We start from the raw sequence: 17,483 nt of genomic DNA on the forward strand, positions 1-17,483 counted from the left end.
AAAAATGAGATATTTATTATTACGATTTCAGGAAAATCTGCATACACTTCTATGTATAATTAAGATATCAGAATGTAAGTTCTTAGCATTGCTATTATCACCCAGTTGCATTTTTCACAACAAAAAAAAACCTCGCAAAAAATTTTGAATTTACAGTATATAATATAACAATACTTGACTCCAAATGCACCTATGTTTCTACAATTGCTACTTCAATTATAAGAGATCTATGAATCCTAAACACATCCGTACACAGGGGTGCTGGAGATGAACCCCCTAAAATAATATTATCAGACTATTTAAATTGAGATTCAGATTGAAGGTTGGCTATTCAAGTCAGAGTGTCATCAGGGGTATTGTCTTGGTACATATATGTTACAGTCACTTTCAAATGAAATTATTAGGTTAATAAACCAAGTTTATTTTTGTGTTTTAATCTTTCCACTTTTAACATAACAATCTGTCTGGTTCTCATGTAGTCTGAAGTGGCTGCATATTCATGGATCTTACACAACTACAAAACATGTGCTAAACCTTATTTTATTTAAGAGTATTTTTACATCTTGCACAGTCAAATGGCTTAATTCTATTTAAAACAAGAAAAATTCTTGCATGCAGGAAGCAATTTTCTAAAGTTGAAACATAAGAAGTAAATCTACCATAGAGTGAACTGAATAAACCTATCCCACTTTATAAATTTCAATTTCAAAATATAAAAAAAATCAATACGGTTTTTCCCCCCTCAAATGCATATGTAACAATCTAAATAAAATTGAAACTACTTGAAAGAGAATTGTTAAACACAGGAATAGTTTACATGTATGTTGTAAATCTTTTTGATCGAATAGCATATAGATTTCTATGAATTAATAATTATCATATGCTAAATACAAATTTTCTATGAAAAGTGTATAAACTAGCTTTAGATTATGATAGTGGAAAGTGTACATAATACTCTGGATTATGACAGTCCTTTAACATTTGTTTCATCAGTATTTTACATGTATGTTGGCTGTTTGACCATTAGATTTTTATTTTTGTATAATACTTTTGAGTTTTCACTAAACAGCATAATTTTCCATTCCAAATGATCTCATAGGTGCAGATCTTAAAACTACAATTAACAGCAACTATTTATGAAACCATAAAAATCATTTTCATTAAAATAAAGTGAATTTATGCTGTATACATGCTTCATTGTGTGTTTGTTATTGTAGTTTTTTTTATCTATCCGTGCTAGTTCAATATTGGTTTCAATGGTTGAAAAACCCTTAAATTGTTAGAATGAATACCAGTACTAGTAGTCTAGCAGACTAAATGGTATGTGTTTTTTCTCATTGCTGAAGGCTGTACGGTTACCTATAACTGCTTACATGTATATCCACTTCATTTGAACTCTGGTGGATGGTTGTCTCAATGGCAACCATACCACATCTCGTTAGCAGATATCAATTCTGTTAGAACTATTTGATGCTCAAATTAATTTAAAACAAAATAAACGTCATACATCAATAATTAATCTAATCATGAAGTTTGAATATTGCATTAATTTTCACAGATGAAGATGCAATAATTCTGATTATCAAGACGTAGAATCCTGAAAGACTTTGGAATTAAAAAGATAAATTGTGATAATTAGTGTCTCCTTGACAGCAAGATTCCACAGTTCTTTTGAAAATAAATGGCTGTTATCAACATTTAACAAATCTTCCACTACACTCTGGTATATATATTGATTTCCAATTATTTAATTATTTGAAAATGACATATTCTAATGGATTTGTATGATTTTAAATTTTAATAGTTTACACAGCTCTTGGCGACAATTTAAATTACACTTGATCAAACAGGATAACCTGACCGTGCACAATTAGAAATTCAACTGTTTGTACTTTAATGTACATGTATGACTGTCTGTTGAAGACAAGAATAAGTAAGTTCCAATTTAAATTTTTTTGTAAAAAAGGGGGGGGGGAGTGTAATTAACACCACCATCTATTTATTTATGCCATTTCATCATTGTACATTATATAACTGGAGGAAACTACCAACTACATCCACACACCCTGTTAAATAGTTATTAATATTAGTTATAATTAGCATAATTTCTCCCTTTGTTTAAATACCATACTAGAAATAGCCTTTAATTGAGGTCAAGAAAAAATGATTTATTACTGGTTTTAATAAGCCAACCAACCCTCACTCCCTCTTTTATCTTTTTATATTCAAAATGAGGGAAAAAATTGTGCCATTTCTGACTCAAACTAAATCATTCCTCTTGTCTGTTACAAACTGCAGTATAAATGTCATTGAATTTTAAGTTAAAATTTGATGACGAAACATCTCGTTTTGTTTTTTGTTCTTATCTGAGTATCATACTTGTTTTTACCTGATCTTGAAAAACAATACCAAGATAACCATCAACAACGGAAAAACAATTTGGAAAATTTTGCATATTTACACAAACATAATGTTAAAGTTTATATGATAATCTTAGTTAGGTAAAAAATATCTATCCAAGCAGCCATACCCCCTTTTGGGGTTCTCAACTAAACTGAAAAATCCAACATTTGTTTTGACTCATACATGTAGGTGTCAACTTGAAACGCAACTTAATTATATATACTGATGCTAATATAAGTATTGCTTTATTTTTACCTGTCTGATTCTCTAGCAATCTCTCCACAATCATAAGCTACAACTGAGAATTTATATCTTATTCTTTTCTCAAAATTCAGTTTCTGTCCTTCTTTCAATCTAATTTCAGCTGTGCCCTTTTTTCTGTCTATCATTTGCACTGTAAATGGACAGTTGTGTTTGGCTGACAGAACTCTGTATCCACATATTATTTCTGAAAAATAAAACATATATTTGGTTAACACCTAATAATGACATCATTAGATGTTTTACATTGATTCAAAAGGTCTAAGATTAGTTGCAGACATATGGTCCAGTATTTTTTTCTTGATCAACCAGTGTTTTATTGGACCTTTACAATATTTATTAGTTTAAGTGTTTCTCAGTTTAAACAGACATGATTAAGTACATGCACAACCTTAAAAGCCTCACATGGGCCCAAACATTTGTTTTAACAGGTGGTGCAGATGTTTGTTCAGAGGTCTATTGTCATTTATTCAGAGACCAAACATGTGGATTCATTTATTTTCGTGGATTAAAGAAAAATTGCATTTACATGGATATTTGATTTGTGGTTTTGCATACAAGCTGATAGAAAATTTGTACTTCCTTGAACAGTGAAACTCGTGGTTCACCATTTACCCACAAAATCCTTGAAAATTGGTATCCCATGCATAGTAATTAATCCACCGTAAACCAAGATAGATTTGACAAACATTTTGTTTTCTTCCACTGATCCCTTATAGTTAATTCATTTATTAAGGTTTTCTACCAATCCCGAAGTACATTCCAGAAAAAAGGCTTAATACATACCTGCCAACTTTTCAAAATTTCATGGGGGATTTTAAGCGAAAAGAGGAACTAATGCTCCTCTGTTATTACCATAAGTGTTTTTAATATACTTCAAAATTGTTTGAATGATTATGTATGTGCTTAAATACCCTTTTATCTCATTTTAATGTCTGTTTTGAGGTGTTCAAGTTATAAAATAATGAATTTCAAAATACAGGTTGTCAGAGACCTCTCATAGGGGATATCCCCCATAAATCGGGATAGTTGGCAGGTCTGTTAATAACAAATTATCTTCATTTAAACATAAAACTTCTTGCATGTGCAAGTCATCCATGGACTTGTTTACTAACTCTATGTTTTTGAACAACTTGACATGAAAATGAACCCTCTATATCTTCAATCAATTTGGTTAAAAAAAAATCTATAAAATAATCTGTTTACAAAAGATAAATCTGTAGCTTAAGAAATGTCATATTTTCAAACAGAACGACAACCTAACCACAAAGAGTTCCCCAAATGATCATATATCATATATCCTCAGTCTGCGACTTGCCTAATGCTCCTTTGAATTATTGCAGTAATTCTTGATCTGTTGATTTTATATCATTTATTATGGTACATAGCTTCAGGTGACAATCGACCAATAATTGTTCACTGTCAGTATCCATGCCTGATTAATTCTATCAACTTAAGAAAATATTCAATCTTTCTTAGATTTCACGTTTAAAATGTCAACAGGCTAAAAACAAAAATATTGTGTTATTATCTTAAACAACTTAAGACCTTAAAGGAATTTGCTATCTCCAAGTGAGAGTTAGGATGGTAAATACGTTTTACAAGATCAATATTAAATCGATAATGCTGTCCTTTATCTTACTTGTCAATTTCGTACAAAACATCTATTTTTTTCAATAGCAAGATGACTTATCGATCATTACATCAGTTTATTCTCTTTTTTCCCCAGATAACATTAGAAACATCACAGAATTAAAATATCTGAAACGATTATCTACTGTTCATAATGATTTTTTCTTAATGAAAAAATCAATGTCTTAAAAATTATGTTGCAAAAAGTCTTATTCAAACAAATATAGAATTCCATCGTGTCTTAGCATTTATACAGAGGAATAATAAACAACTGTGACTTGTACATAAATACTTCTTGTCCTGAATATCCATGAAATATTTGCCACTGGATGTTAAGCAAACAATTATTGATCATCAATTGCAGATGGTTCAGTAGAATATATTTCAAACATAATAAGTACAAATACTTTCTTGGTAGTCATGATCATACAGACCTTTAATGAAGGTTGGTCTTCAAGTGGCTTTTATTAGATATCATACCCTATGCTCATTAAATTTCAAATAATAAATGACTTTTGCCCTGGTTATTTTATTGGCAATTAATTAATTGCACTACGGATCAATACTCAGTTCCTTTGGAAATAAGTAGGATCTCAAAATTAATGTATCAAAGTACAACTAATTGTATTGTACCAACTAAGACTCTTCAACATCATTTTCTGTTCAAAGGTCAACAATATCAATGCCAATTCTAAGCCTTTCAAAAAATGTTTTCCTAGATGATATAACCCAACATAAAGGCTTTCTCTTTAAACATATATTTGTTTGTGTTTGGCCTTTCTAAGATATTTAAGTGCAAACCATGACATTTTCTGTTGAATTTCAACATTACTTCCTTACAATTAATACTTAAGTTCTTAACTTTAACATTATCAACAATTTCATTGTGGATGTTATCTGTCTTTATAGAATGCTTAACAAGTGCAGTATACAAAAGCTACACATAAATAAAAGATTTCCACAAATTAACCTGAGAGAGACTGAAAGATATAATGAATTACAACAAAAAGCTTTTAACAATAATGACAATGTTCCAATAAATTTACCCAGTATGCAAATTACAAGTAAACATTTGAATAAGCTGTTGTGCTTAACTGGCAGTTCAGAGTAACTTATCAATTAAGAATAGCCGTAAAAGTTGTGTAACTAGCTATTAGGACTTTTTTCAAGATTTGTAAATATTTCTGTCTGGCCCAGTCAGATTTATAGTGAACTAATTTGGTCAAATTATCAAAAAGAGCAGAAATATGCAAAAATACAAACAAAGCAAGTTATAATGACTGGTTTTGTCTGTTAGCCATTTTCATTTGTTTTAGACAATGGTACATAGAGAAAAAAGTTAAGTTCTGTTGATGATGGTTTCAAAACATGTAAACCTCTTAATACATGTAATAACCTTTCAGAATAACAAACATTTTGTTCTTTTTCATATTTTTAACATTTTGTATTTTAACTGCATCAGCCATTTAACTGTCAATTTTATTCATTGCATTTGAAAGTTTTCCAGCCTCCGATATATACAAATCACTCTACTAATACCGAGTTATTTAATCACAAATATCTGACAAATAGAAGGAAATCTTCCTTAAAATTTCCTTTTACTTCCATTTATTAATGAGCTTGAATGTTGATCAGAGATCTGTGAACAGCAAATTGAAATTCAATTTAATTTCATCAAAATTCAGTTTTAAAAGTAATCATGATACAAGATCTATTTGAAACCTGACAGTTTAGGATATTCCACAAATCTGTAATTCAATCTATCAACTATAATGACAGGTTTTCATATTGAACCAACAAAGAAGTGCTGAATAAATTTGAAGAAATCTTATATAATATTAAATGTTTGAATTTTTATATTGACTTTCATTACCAAAACACTTTGTGACAACTTTCAGATTATTCTTGATTAAGTTAGTGTTAAATTGAAACAATCCTCACAAGCATGATAAAATCATTAAGACAAATTAAATGAAAGAACTGTAATAGATCCATGCAGTTGTACATATAAAAATCCATAAACATGACCTCTTGATACAGTTATTATTGTTAAGGTTTGGATTTGAATTTACATCCCTTTCACCAATTGTATTTGCGCACACTTTTGGTTAAAATTACAATATTTAGTCAAAATGCTTGTAGGCTTTTAGGTCTAGTTACACATCACAGTCACTCAGTGCCCTTTTACTTTGAATGAAGCTTAGATTTGTCGATCTCCAGACCTGATACAAACAAGCTTACATTTCTGTGTCATTTGGTCTCTTGTGGAGAGTTGTCTCGTTGGCAATTATACCACATCTTCTTATTTTTATATTTAAAAACAATTCAAAAGATCTTATTTACATCAAGATATGAACCTAACAGTACAACCTTGAAAAAAAGATTTGGTCAAAGCGTTTTCATGTTAATGAACGGACACTGTTTGGCAGCCATCCAACCGCCCGCCGTACATCACCAAATCAATAACCAATTTTTCTTTCAAAAATCAGGTTAAAATTTGGATATCTTAGGATTCTGTATGTGACATATTATAATTTACACATACATTTTATTTAGAGTCTATGTAAGCTTGCATGGTCACATGTATACCTAAATAAAGGAAAAGATATACTTTTTCACAAGACTATATACTTTACAGTGAGTTATTGAAGACTGTTGACAAATTTGTAAACTGTTAAACAATCTTTTTAAATTTTCGTGTGATTAAATGAAAACAAATACTCTATGAAGAAATTATAGTATAAAAGTCAACCTAACATTTATACATCAAATGAAATATAGTATCTTTAAATAAAAAGACTTTGTTCTTTTCAATGGAAATAATAAATAATACCTGTATTTTTTAAAATTTGTACCAGTAAATATATTGATAAATGAATTAGATTTACAAGGTTCGTCACCGAAGTCTGGATGGTACAAAAATAACTTAAGAGTTTTACTACAGATTCCTTAGATAATAACAGGATATCTACTGAAAAGGAATACTCTCCATTGTCACTTCATGATAAATTGCATGTAATATTATTCTCATCAGAATTTCACTGCAAACAATCAAACATATATAATAATGCTTTAATTATTAATAACTCTGATGAATGGCGATTGCATGTCTATCAGACGATTCAAAATAAGTCAATAATTCCTTAGAGATACGATAGAGGATCCAAGACTTTTAATGAAGTCATGTAATAATGCTACTTTTAAACTACATTTTGAATAAGGTAATAAAACTTCCAGCATTTTTCGTATTTTATAACTGTCTTTTCATGATGTAACAATCAATATACTTCATGGAAGATAAACGGAAAGTAATGACTACATTGCATGTTTCTTCGTAAGAAGAACTGCTACTAGATACAAAACAGGTATTAATTCAAAGCATCAGCATATGGCCAATTCTTACTGTTAGTGATAAATATTTTAAAATATTAAATTACTGAAACCAAGTAATTTTCCTGAGCTATAAAAGCTAGCTTTTGCAAATATAAAAATAACGCAAATATGAGAATATATTGGAGCTTATCTTATATGAATACAACGAGTAAGGGTTAAAGAAGATCTAAGAAAAAAAGTTTGTTTACTGAATAACACCTATAATTAACCAGGGTTCATGTTGCGATTATTCTACAGAAATTGCACAATCTTTACTTTGGCCTACCAGATCTACATGTATGTTAATAAACTAGTGGTCAAGTAGTCTGGACATGCCTATGACAAGTTTTTACATTGATCTACAAAAAAGTTATCTCTTGATTGAAGATTAAATCAGTTCTGTTATTTCTTGCTTAACTTACTTACAATTTATACTGTATTAAAGAGAATAAGTTTAATATGTTTTAAATCTAATTTCAAATTCAAAACTCAATATATATTTGTCATTCAGAGCTATAATTCACTTTCTGGTTTAGTTGTATTCAAAATTAAATCCAAATTCCCAAACATGAAATCAACTGATAAGCTGAGTTCGAAATCATTATCATCTCCAAAGAAAACTAGACATTTAAATTGCTGACTTAATTTTGTGTACAAACTTCTTGAAAATAACTTCATTCCTTTTGCAGCCAACATTCAAGATAAGTACATAACATTATTTGATAACCATCACTTATTTATGCAATGATATTTAGAATGAGTTTGAAGATTCAAGGGTAAAAAAAAACTTCAATAAATCCATGAATATTTTGCAATTTTACAATTTCTACTTTATTCCACAAGTTTCAGAAAAAAGGATGCTGGAATTAGAGAAAAAAAAACATGCTGGAATTAGAAAAAAAAACATGCTGGAATTAGAAAAAAACATGCTGCATGGAATAACAAAAAAAGTATGCTGGAATTAGAAAAAAAACATAATGGAATTAGAAAAACATGCTGGAATAAGAAAAAAAAAGTATGCTGGAATTAGAAAAAAAAACATGCTGGAATTAGAAGAAAAAAAAAACATGCTGGAATTAATAAAAAAATATGCTGGAATTAGAACGGAAAAAAAAAACATCCTTGAATTAGAAAATAATTTGATTATTGGAATATGTTGAATATTATTGTTTCGTGACAATAGAATTTCAATTAAATCACAAATGTACTTTATAAATTAAATGTGCTTTGCCTTAAGCAACTTACATCAAATCTGCCAACATAAGACTATTAAATATTGATGTAATTTTTTCAACTTTTTCAATTATTATATCAACCAATAATTTGACAACTGCACATATTTTCTGTGTACTAATTACAAAAGCTTTTCATTACTGGATTGCTAGTTCAATTTAGTGCCAGCAGGTTTTTTTCCGCTATGCCATTGACATTTCAAAATACCATCACGGACCCTTTATCAAAGAAAACAATTAACACATCCAATTTTCAGATGTGAAGTGCTTAGGATATTCTAAGCCATATTTAGTCCTGAAGAATTGCTTGATGATGAAACTGAGCCTTTCATGATTAAATCCGATTTGCATTTTTTTACATTTTATGAGGTGGTTTATTGAAGAACTCTTTTCCAAATCGATTAAAGCTCTTCTTTGCTTTGTGTTGTGTTGAGTTTTATTGTCCCTTTTTTTTTCAAGAATTCAGTAGTAGATATTGATGTTCTACTAACAAAATTAAATATAATTATACATTTTTACATTCAGCTTTGTCACACCCATATCATGTACAGAGAATCTCTGTTCCTATTTATAACCACTCTATTGATTGATTGATTGTTGATGTTTTATGCCACTTTCAGCACTCTTGGCTATATAATAACAGTCTGCTTTTATTGGCGCAGGAAGCCAGAGTGCCAAAAGAGAACCCTGACCTTCAGCAAGAAAACTGGCACTCCTAGATAATTAAAAATCGACATTAAACGCACCTTGCCACTGGCAGGATTTAAACTCACAACCTCAGTGTTGACTGCCTATAAATCACTGCAGATGAACTACTATCGCTCGTCCACTGAGGCAACCTTAACTGCTTGAAGCAAATGTCATTATCAAAAGCTTATGAATATCAGTTTTATTGAAAATAAATTTATATTGATATCAACTTCAAATAGCATACTGTGAATTCATTATTATTCATTGAATACCAATTTTCGTGGTTTTCATGGGTACAGGTGAACCAAGAATTCAAATTTTCAACGAATTACAAATTTTCTATCAGGTTGTATGCAGACTTTGGCAGACCCAAGAAATCACATATCAACAAAAAGACAAGTTTTCCGCAATACGCGGAAATTGGTACCCAAGAAAATAAATGAATCCACAGTACTTTTGCTATTTTATACAAGTAAGAAATTGCCTGATGATCCTGGTCTTCATCTGTAATCAGCTTTTTTGTTACCACTAAAACCAACAAATCATAAAGGACTATACATGCTATAGACAGCCTTACTTCATCTGCAATCAGCTTTTTGTTACCACTAAAACCAACAAATCATAAAGGAATATAGATAGCCTTACTTCATCTGCAATCAGCTTTTTTGTTACCATGACTAAAACCAACAAATCATAAAAGACTATAGATAGCCTTACTTCATCTGCAATCAGCTTTTTTGTTACCACTAAAACCAACAAATCATAAAGGACTATAGATGGCCTTTATTCATCTGCAATCAGCTTTTTTGTTATCACTAAAACCAACAAATCATAAAGGACTATAGATAGCCTTATTTCATCTGCAATCAGCTTTTTTTGTTACCACTAAAACCAACAAATCATAAAGGACCATAGATAGCCTTACTTGACTAACTATCTACTAGATGAAACATAAAAATGAAGTAAAGTATAATGGACTAAGACAATAAAATTCCAAGTTATTTCAAGACCATTTTTAGGGAGATTAAAATGCTTTATAGAAAGTAACATATTTTTTGGCCTCAGACATTGGCCCAGTGATTATTTTAGTTTTACAAAGAAGAAACATCAATATATATGTCTTGATTTTTTACTGTTACTTAGTTCCCATAGAAACAAATTCCATTTGAATTATATTATACCAAAAACAAATAAGTTCAATCATACATGTTACTCTAGAAAACAGTTTTGGGAATACTCTATATAAAAATTAACTCCAGCACTTTTTCTATTACATGTACTATGAAGAACATCAAATCATTAAACATCATGAGCATTGCATAACAATTAAACCATCAATCATTACAGGCAAATTTCCTTCTGATTTGATTTAGATTATTGAGTACTACTTAATTGTTATGGCTATTTAAAATGCATTTCTAAATTAAAAAAACATTGCATCTGACACACTTCTAAGGAATAAATGTTCACTGTTACATGTACATAGCACTATATCTATATTCTAAATGGATTTCTATACCATTTGTCTAAATACTTAAGTCTATAAACTAAGTACTTTTTGTACATATATATCAGGCCATTGGATTGTTTGACCTATGATACTGTCATGTTGGGCCTTTGATAGATTACTATGAGGTATGGGTTTTGCTCATAGTTGAATGTCATATGTTGAACTATGATTGCTAACCTTCTACATCATTTGGTCTCTGGTGAAAAGTTGTCTCATTGGCAATCATACAATATCTCCATATTTACAGGCATATTCATGATATTTTATAAGGATAGACGGATGCACAGACATACAGAGATAAACCAGTAACCCCCTTGTGTGGGGGGTATCAACAAAATTTTAATTCTAGCATTAAACAAGAGTGCACAGGCTGAAATGTCTAGCTGGCTTAAATGACTATTGATTTTATAATGTAAGTCTTAAAGATAAAAATTTTCCTACAACAATCACATTAACTTAACTTTTTTAAAGATCCATGACAATGAGGTTTAAGTCAGATAAATCCTGTCAGACAGACAATTATTCTATATATATAAAAATATAGCTGACCTAATGCTAAATGGTAATTGAAAAACAGACCAAAATACAAATACTTAACATTGACCAATGAACTATGAAAATGAGGTCAAGGTCAGATGATACCTGCCAAACAGAAATGTACACCTTACATTTATTCCATACACCAAATATAGCTGTCCTTTTGCTATTAATATTTGAAAAACAGACAGAAACACAAAAACATAACATTGACCAATGAACCATGAAATTGAGGTCAAGGTTAGATGAAACCTGACATGACCTGCACCCCCTACAATCATTCCATACACCACATATAATGACCTACTGCTTATAGTATCTGAGAAACAGACCTAATCACATAACTTAAACCTTGATCAATAATACATGAAATGAGGTGGAGGTCAGGTGAACCCTGTCTAACAGACATGTAGACTTGCAAGGAACCCATATACTAAATATAGTTATCCTTTTACTCATAATAAGTGAGAAATTCACAATTTACCAAAAAAACTGTAATTTTTTTTCAATCAGTCGCTGAACCATGAAAATGAGGTCTAGGACAATGGACAAATGCCAGACGAAAACTTCGTAACATAAGGCATCTATATACTATATATCTGTATCTGCATACAAGGTATGAAGCATCCAGGTCTTTTATCGTCTGAAATATAGAGTTTATACAAATAGCTTACATTGCCGAGTAACCCCTATGTGACACATACAGAAGAGACAATAAAATCAATTTGGTAGGGTCAATTGTTATAGGTAGATAGTAATGTAAAGAGAAAAAATAACATTTTAATTTTTGGCCTGAGCTGCACTTCGCTGGTCATATTTACAGACAATCTGAGCTGCACTCCCCTTGTCTAATTTACAGACAATCTGAGCTGCACTCCCCTTGTCATATTTACAGACAATCTGAGCTGCACTCCCCTTGTTTTATTTACAGACAATCTGAGCTGCACTCCCCTTGTCATATTTACAGACAATCTGAGCTGCACTCCCCTTGTCATATTTACAGACAATCTGAGCTGCACTCCCATTGTCTTATTTAGTGACAATCTAAGCTGTACTCCCCTTGTCTTATTTATAGACAATCTGAGCTGCACTCCCCTTGTCATATTTACAGACAATCTGAGCTGCACTCCCCTTGTCATATTTACAGACAATCTGAGCTGCACTCCCCTTGTCATATTTACAGACAATCTGAGCTGCACTCCCCTTGTCATATTTACAGACAATCTGAGCTGCACTCCCATTGTCTTATTTAGTGACAATCTAAGCTGTACTCCCCTTGTCTTATTTATAGACAATCTGAGCTGCACTCCCCTTGTCATATTTACAGACAATCTGAGCTGCACTCCCCTTGTCATATTTACAGACAATCTGAGCTGCACTCCCCTTGTCATATTTACAGACAATCTGAGCTGCACTCCCCTTGTCATATTTACAGACAATCTGAGCTGCACTCCCCTTGTCATATTTACAGACAATCTGAGCTGCACTCCCCTTGTCATATTTACAGACAATCTGAGCTGCACTCCCCTTGTCATATTTACAGACAATCTGAGCTGCACTCCCTTGTCTTATTTACTGACAATCTGAGCTGCACTCCCCTTGTCATATTTACAGACAATCTGAGCTGCACTCCCCTTGTCATATTTACAGACAATCTGAGCTGCACTCCCTTGTCTTATTTACTGACAATCTGAGCTGCACTCCCCTTGTCATATTTACCATGTTTACAGACAATCTGGTATATCATAAATGTCAATGATTATAAAACAAAAGAAAATCATTCACTAATCTAATAATTCTCGTATATATATATGATAACATTATCACTCAGAAAAGAGATTATCCTTTAGCAAGTATATTTTATGACTTCAATTACATACATGTAGTTTTAGCTATAAAAAATTATTCATGCAGTCTTGGTGATAATCTTTATTAAATTATCAACTCAAATCATGACTAAAAATCATGCTTATTCACACATTAGCAAATAATGCATGTTCTCATTATTGCAAATTCGTCACAACTATCAAAAATGCCAGAATTATTACTGCTATATAAAACTCTGTTAGATCAGTCTGACAGTACATTACTGTTGATAATTTTTTATTACTTATATCAAATGTGCTAAACACCACACCAATTTTCTGCATAAATACTAATTATATAATAATTATAGAATAAGTAATCGATGTTCGGTCACGAGTTGAATATTTTTCGATATTTGAATTCTTTGATTAATTATTCTTTTTATTACATTGATTATTAAATTGGCTTTTTAATGAAAACAAAGTGGAAAATGCAAGGAACTATATCCTTTCCTGTGCATTCACAATTTGTTTTGATGCAAGGTCATTGACAACTTCTTGACAACACCTTTTGTTGTATGACGTCAGAGGAGTGAAATTATTGAGTATATTTCACATGTGAAATTATAGGTTTTTATTTCACTGGGAAATCACGGTAATTCATTGCAACCAATGCAATGTCATGAATGTAATAAATTGTAATTTTTGCATTTACAGCGGCCAAATGAAATTGAGATTCTTTATGAATGAAAATACTGTATCCAGTGCTATAAAAGGGTGGCCAAGTGGTCTTAGTAGCTCATCTCCTGTGTATCAGTGTTAGGAATAAGGATACAGCCAATAGTGCAGAAAGTGGCTTTAAAACACAAACAATCAATCAATAAAAGGGCATTTTTTTAACCCCACCCTTCCTATACCGTTTATCTGATGTGTACATCTTCTTTAATTCAATCGCCATGATATAGCCTTTTTGTGCTGATGCGGCATAAACCAATCACCAATCAATCAATCTTTATTTCAAAGCAGCCAGTTAATTTTAGCATATTTAAACTAAATCGTTAATTTAAAATTTCTACATGTACAAGAGAATACGACATGGCAAATTGAAATTCTTTTATTTGCAAAAAAGGATATAAGTTGGCAAAAAAACATTGTTTTGTCAAAAGGGGTGGCAAAATAGAAAATTGACCCAGGGGAAACCCTTATTTTAATGATTATTTCTGCACTATTTTGTGTTAATAAACTGGTGGAGGGAGAAACCTGACCTCTAAAGTTAAATAAGTAAAACTTTATAAAGGCAAACGATTTTTCACTTCCTCTTTTAATTATTCATAACTTCCCATTTTCAATTCTGTCTAGCATTAAAATAAGAAACAATTAACAAATCACCATTTTCATTGTAAATGAATACACTGTAAGCAAAGCCTTTAAATACAAAGTTCTGAAACATATGATTGTTAATAATGGAAATTTAGTGTTCCTATCAAGTTTTAAATTCCTAGTATATAGATACAAATTGGTTTCTTTCTTTTTTTTTAAATTGAAATATATCATCTGTCAAAGAAACATTGACAAAGAACATCCATATGCACTGAGATACATTGACATTTCAAGGTACAACCTTTGTGTATAGAATGACTAATTGTTTGGTTTAACATGTCACTGTTCTTAAATCTTTCATTCTGTTTCTTTAATTCAAATAAATGTCATTGACTGTCAGTTTCAACTTTGTGTATCAAGAGATTTTCTAGTTATTTATTTATCAGTTGTACTGTGAGAACAGCAAATCTCACCAACAAATTTCATGCATGTACAGTTGTACACTAGTACTGTAGCCAAGGAAACATGGTTTTGACAGAAAATGGTGTCTTCTTAATATGATCAAATCACAAAAAGCATGCATGCCAAGCCTTGGGTTAACAACAGACCTTCATGAACATCCTGTAATTAAGCAAGGCTAGATGAAACATTTTGTAGGCACCATGCAAGTTTAGCAAATGACTGCAACTGAAACTATACAGTGGTGAAAAGTTGAAGTGATGTTTATTTATGTAAATATACCAATATTGTCATTAAACAATGTTTATGTTTTCAAGCAAGCCCAAAGACGAACATGTTTGCAAATGATGAGTCAAAAGATCAAAGGAAACACAATTAACCAAAGCCTTTATTGTTTATTCATTATGCAAGAAAGTTCATGATCATCAAAACAAAATAAGGGTAAGAGTCCAGCCTAAGTCTCTGGAGTCCAGGGTTCATGGACTAATCTGCGGTGGGAAATTTTGAACACTGGACAAATTTAGATTTTGAACCAATCCTTTGTCATTTTTGTGAATAGGTGACATGTGGTTGTACAAATGCAGTCATAACAAAATGTATGTACTCCTATTAGTTCAGTACTTTACCAGTAGGCGTATGTAGCTACACATACGATTATGTATGGATTCAATAAATGAAACAGTATTTTATGAAGGAAGAGCTTAAAACTTTTATCTCTGGTTGTCAGACAGGGAAGCCATTTATTGATGTTTATCAGAATTATTTACACTTAATCAGAAAATCCTCCTACTTAATTTAACAGGTACATTAGAACCAAAAAGTCATCAATAAAATTATTAAGGATAATCTTTGCATTCAACAAAAAGACATTTTAATAAAATATGTTTTCCAGCGCAGCAAGGTACATTTATTAAGTTAACTTTTAAGGTTATAAAACATTAAAACTATGAATTGACAAATGTCAATGAAATATCTGTCCTTCCCGCCACAATCAGTTCATTATAGTTCTTTACCGTTTCTTTTCAAATATTCAGGACTTTGTGACAAATTAATGATTTACGACTTAATCATTATACAAAATAATGTCTGCATTCCTGTAACACAGGAACACCTGTTTGTCTTTGAAATTACAAATCAACATTTTTACCTTCTTTTTTACCTGGATATACTTCATAGATTATTTGTCTGTATGTAAAGTTTACAAATTTACAGTGCATGTATATTAAATTTTTAGTGAAATTTCAAATCTTAGTGCAAATTTTTTAAATCTAAAGATGTCATAATAAATAAAACATAAATTGTACATGCATTTCTGTACTTTACATTCTGTGCATTAAATCATTATGAACAGACTGTGAGACATATGTTTGATAATCTTATAAGCAGTAGATAAATGTTACCAGTTAATCCCTGTATAAATGTTTATCAACAACATTTACTTTTGTCTATCTCTCTTTTAAAAATTATGCAACACAGTACATTTGTCATGTTTGTCCAGTTTTTATATAAGACTGAACCTCAAAATTCTGACCCACCATATTTCTGATATTTCTCTATAAATGAAAAAGCTGGTTTAAGATAAAAGAGTAGCTCAAAATTCTGAATCATAATATTCTTGATATTTCTAATATTGGAGAAATATTCTATAAATCACAAGTAGCTGGTTTATGATGAAGGAGCAACTCGAGCTCTTAATCAATGAAGAACAAGTCACTTGGCAAGAAATTCAATGCATGTCTTTCACTTGTGTCTTAAAAGTCAGAATATGTCAATTAAAATACGAATTCATTAGAAAACATTGTTGCATCCAAGACTTTCATTGTTTTGTCTGTCTGTTAAAGTGCCAGTTGTGTGATGTAGAATTCAGAACTAAGCCCACTGAATTAGTAGACTGGTCTTATGATTTTTCATTAGTGAGTGCCAGGGGATCCTATTCCTCAAACATGTCGAAGGTCATTTGTCAATTTTCAAAGAATTTGGTTTAAAAAAAAATATATAACTTACTTGCTCCACCCATTTCATCAGCATCCGTAGCCTGTAAAGGCTGATCCAACTGAACTGTACTTTCATTTTCTAAAATCGTTCCACGTAGCACTGGAACGCCTCGTTTGTTCTTAGTTCTAGATTCAATAACAGGATCATGGAGATTAGGTTCTGAAATAAAAGATTTTATATATATATATGTGTTTTTTTACAACCAAAATCAACATTTCAAAATTAACATTATAAGTTATGCAATTTGCTATGACATCGCATAAATTT

At 30.8% G+C, this 17,483-nt stretch overlaps 1 protein-coding gene across 2 annotated transcripts in view; it reads right to left on the bottom strand.

Annotated features, from left to right (window-relative positions):
* Positions 1–17,483, bottom strand: part of LOC127720144 (calsyntenin-1-like) — a 60,884-nt gene that overhangs the window by 26,452 nt on the left and 16,949 nt on the right. For both annotated transcript variants that reach the window (XM_052226608.1, XM_052226607.1), the window contains exons 2-3: positions 17,226–17,375; positions 2,659–2,851 (exon numbers count right to left, since the gene is read on the bottom strand). In XM_052226608.1, coding sequence (XP_052082568.1) covers positions 2,659–2,851; positions 17,226–17,375 — 343 coding nt within the window. The remainder of the gene's footprint in view (positions 1–2,658; positions 2,852–17,225; positions 17,376–17,483) is intronic.

This window comes from Mytilus californianus, unplaced genomic scaffold, assembly GCF_021869535.1.
Source record: "Mytilus californianus isolate M0D057914Y unplaced genomic scaffold, xbMytCali1.0.p SCAF_11, whole genome shotgun sequence".
In the NCBI taxonomy this organism is placed as follows: domain Eukaryota; kingdom Metazoa; phylum Mollusca; class Bivalvia; order Mytilida; family Mytilidae; genus Mytilus; species Mytilus californianus.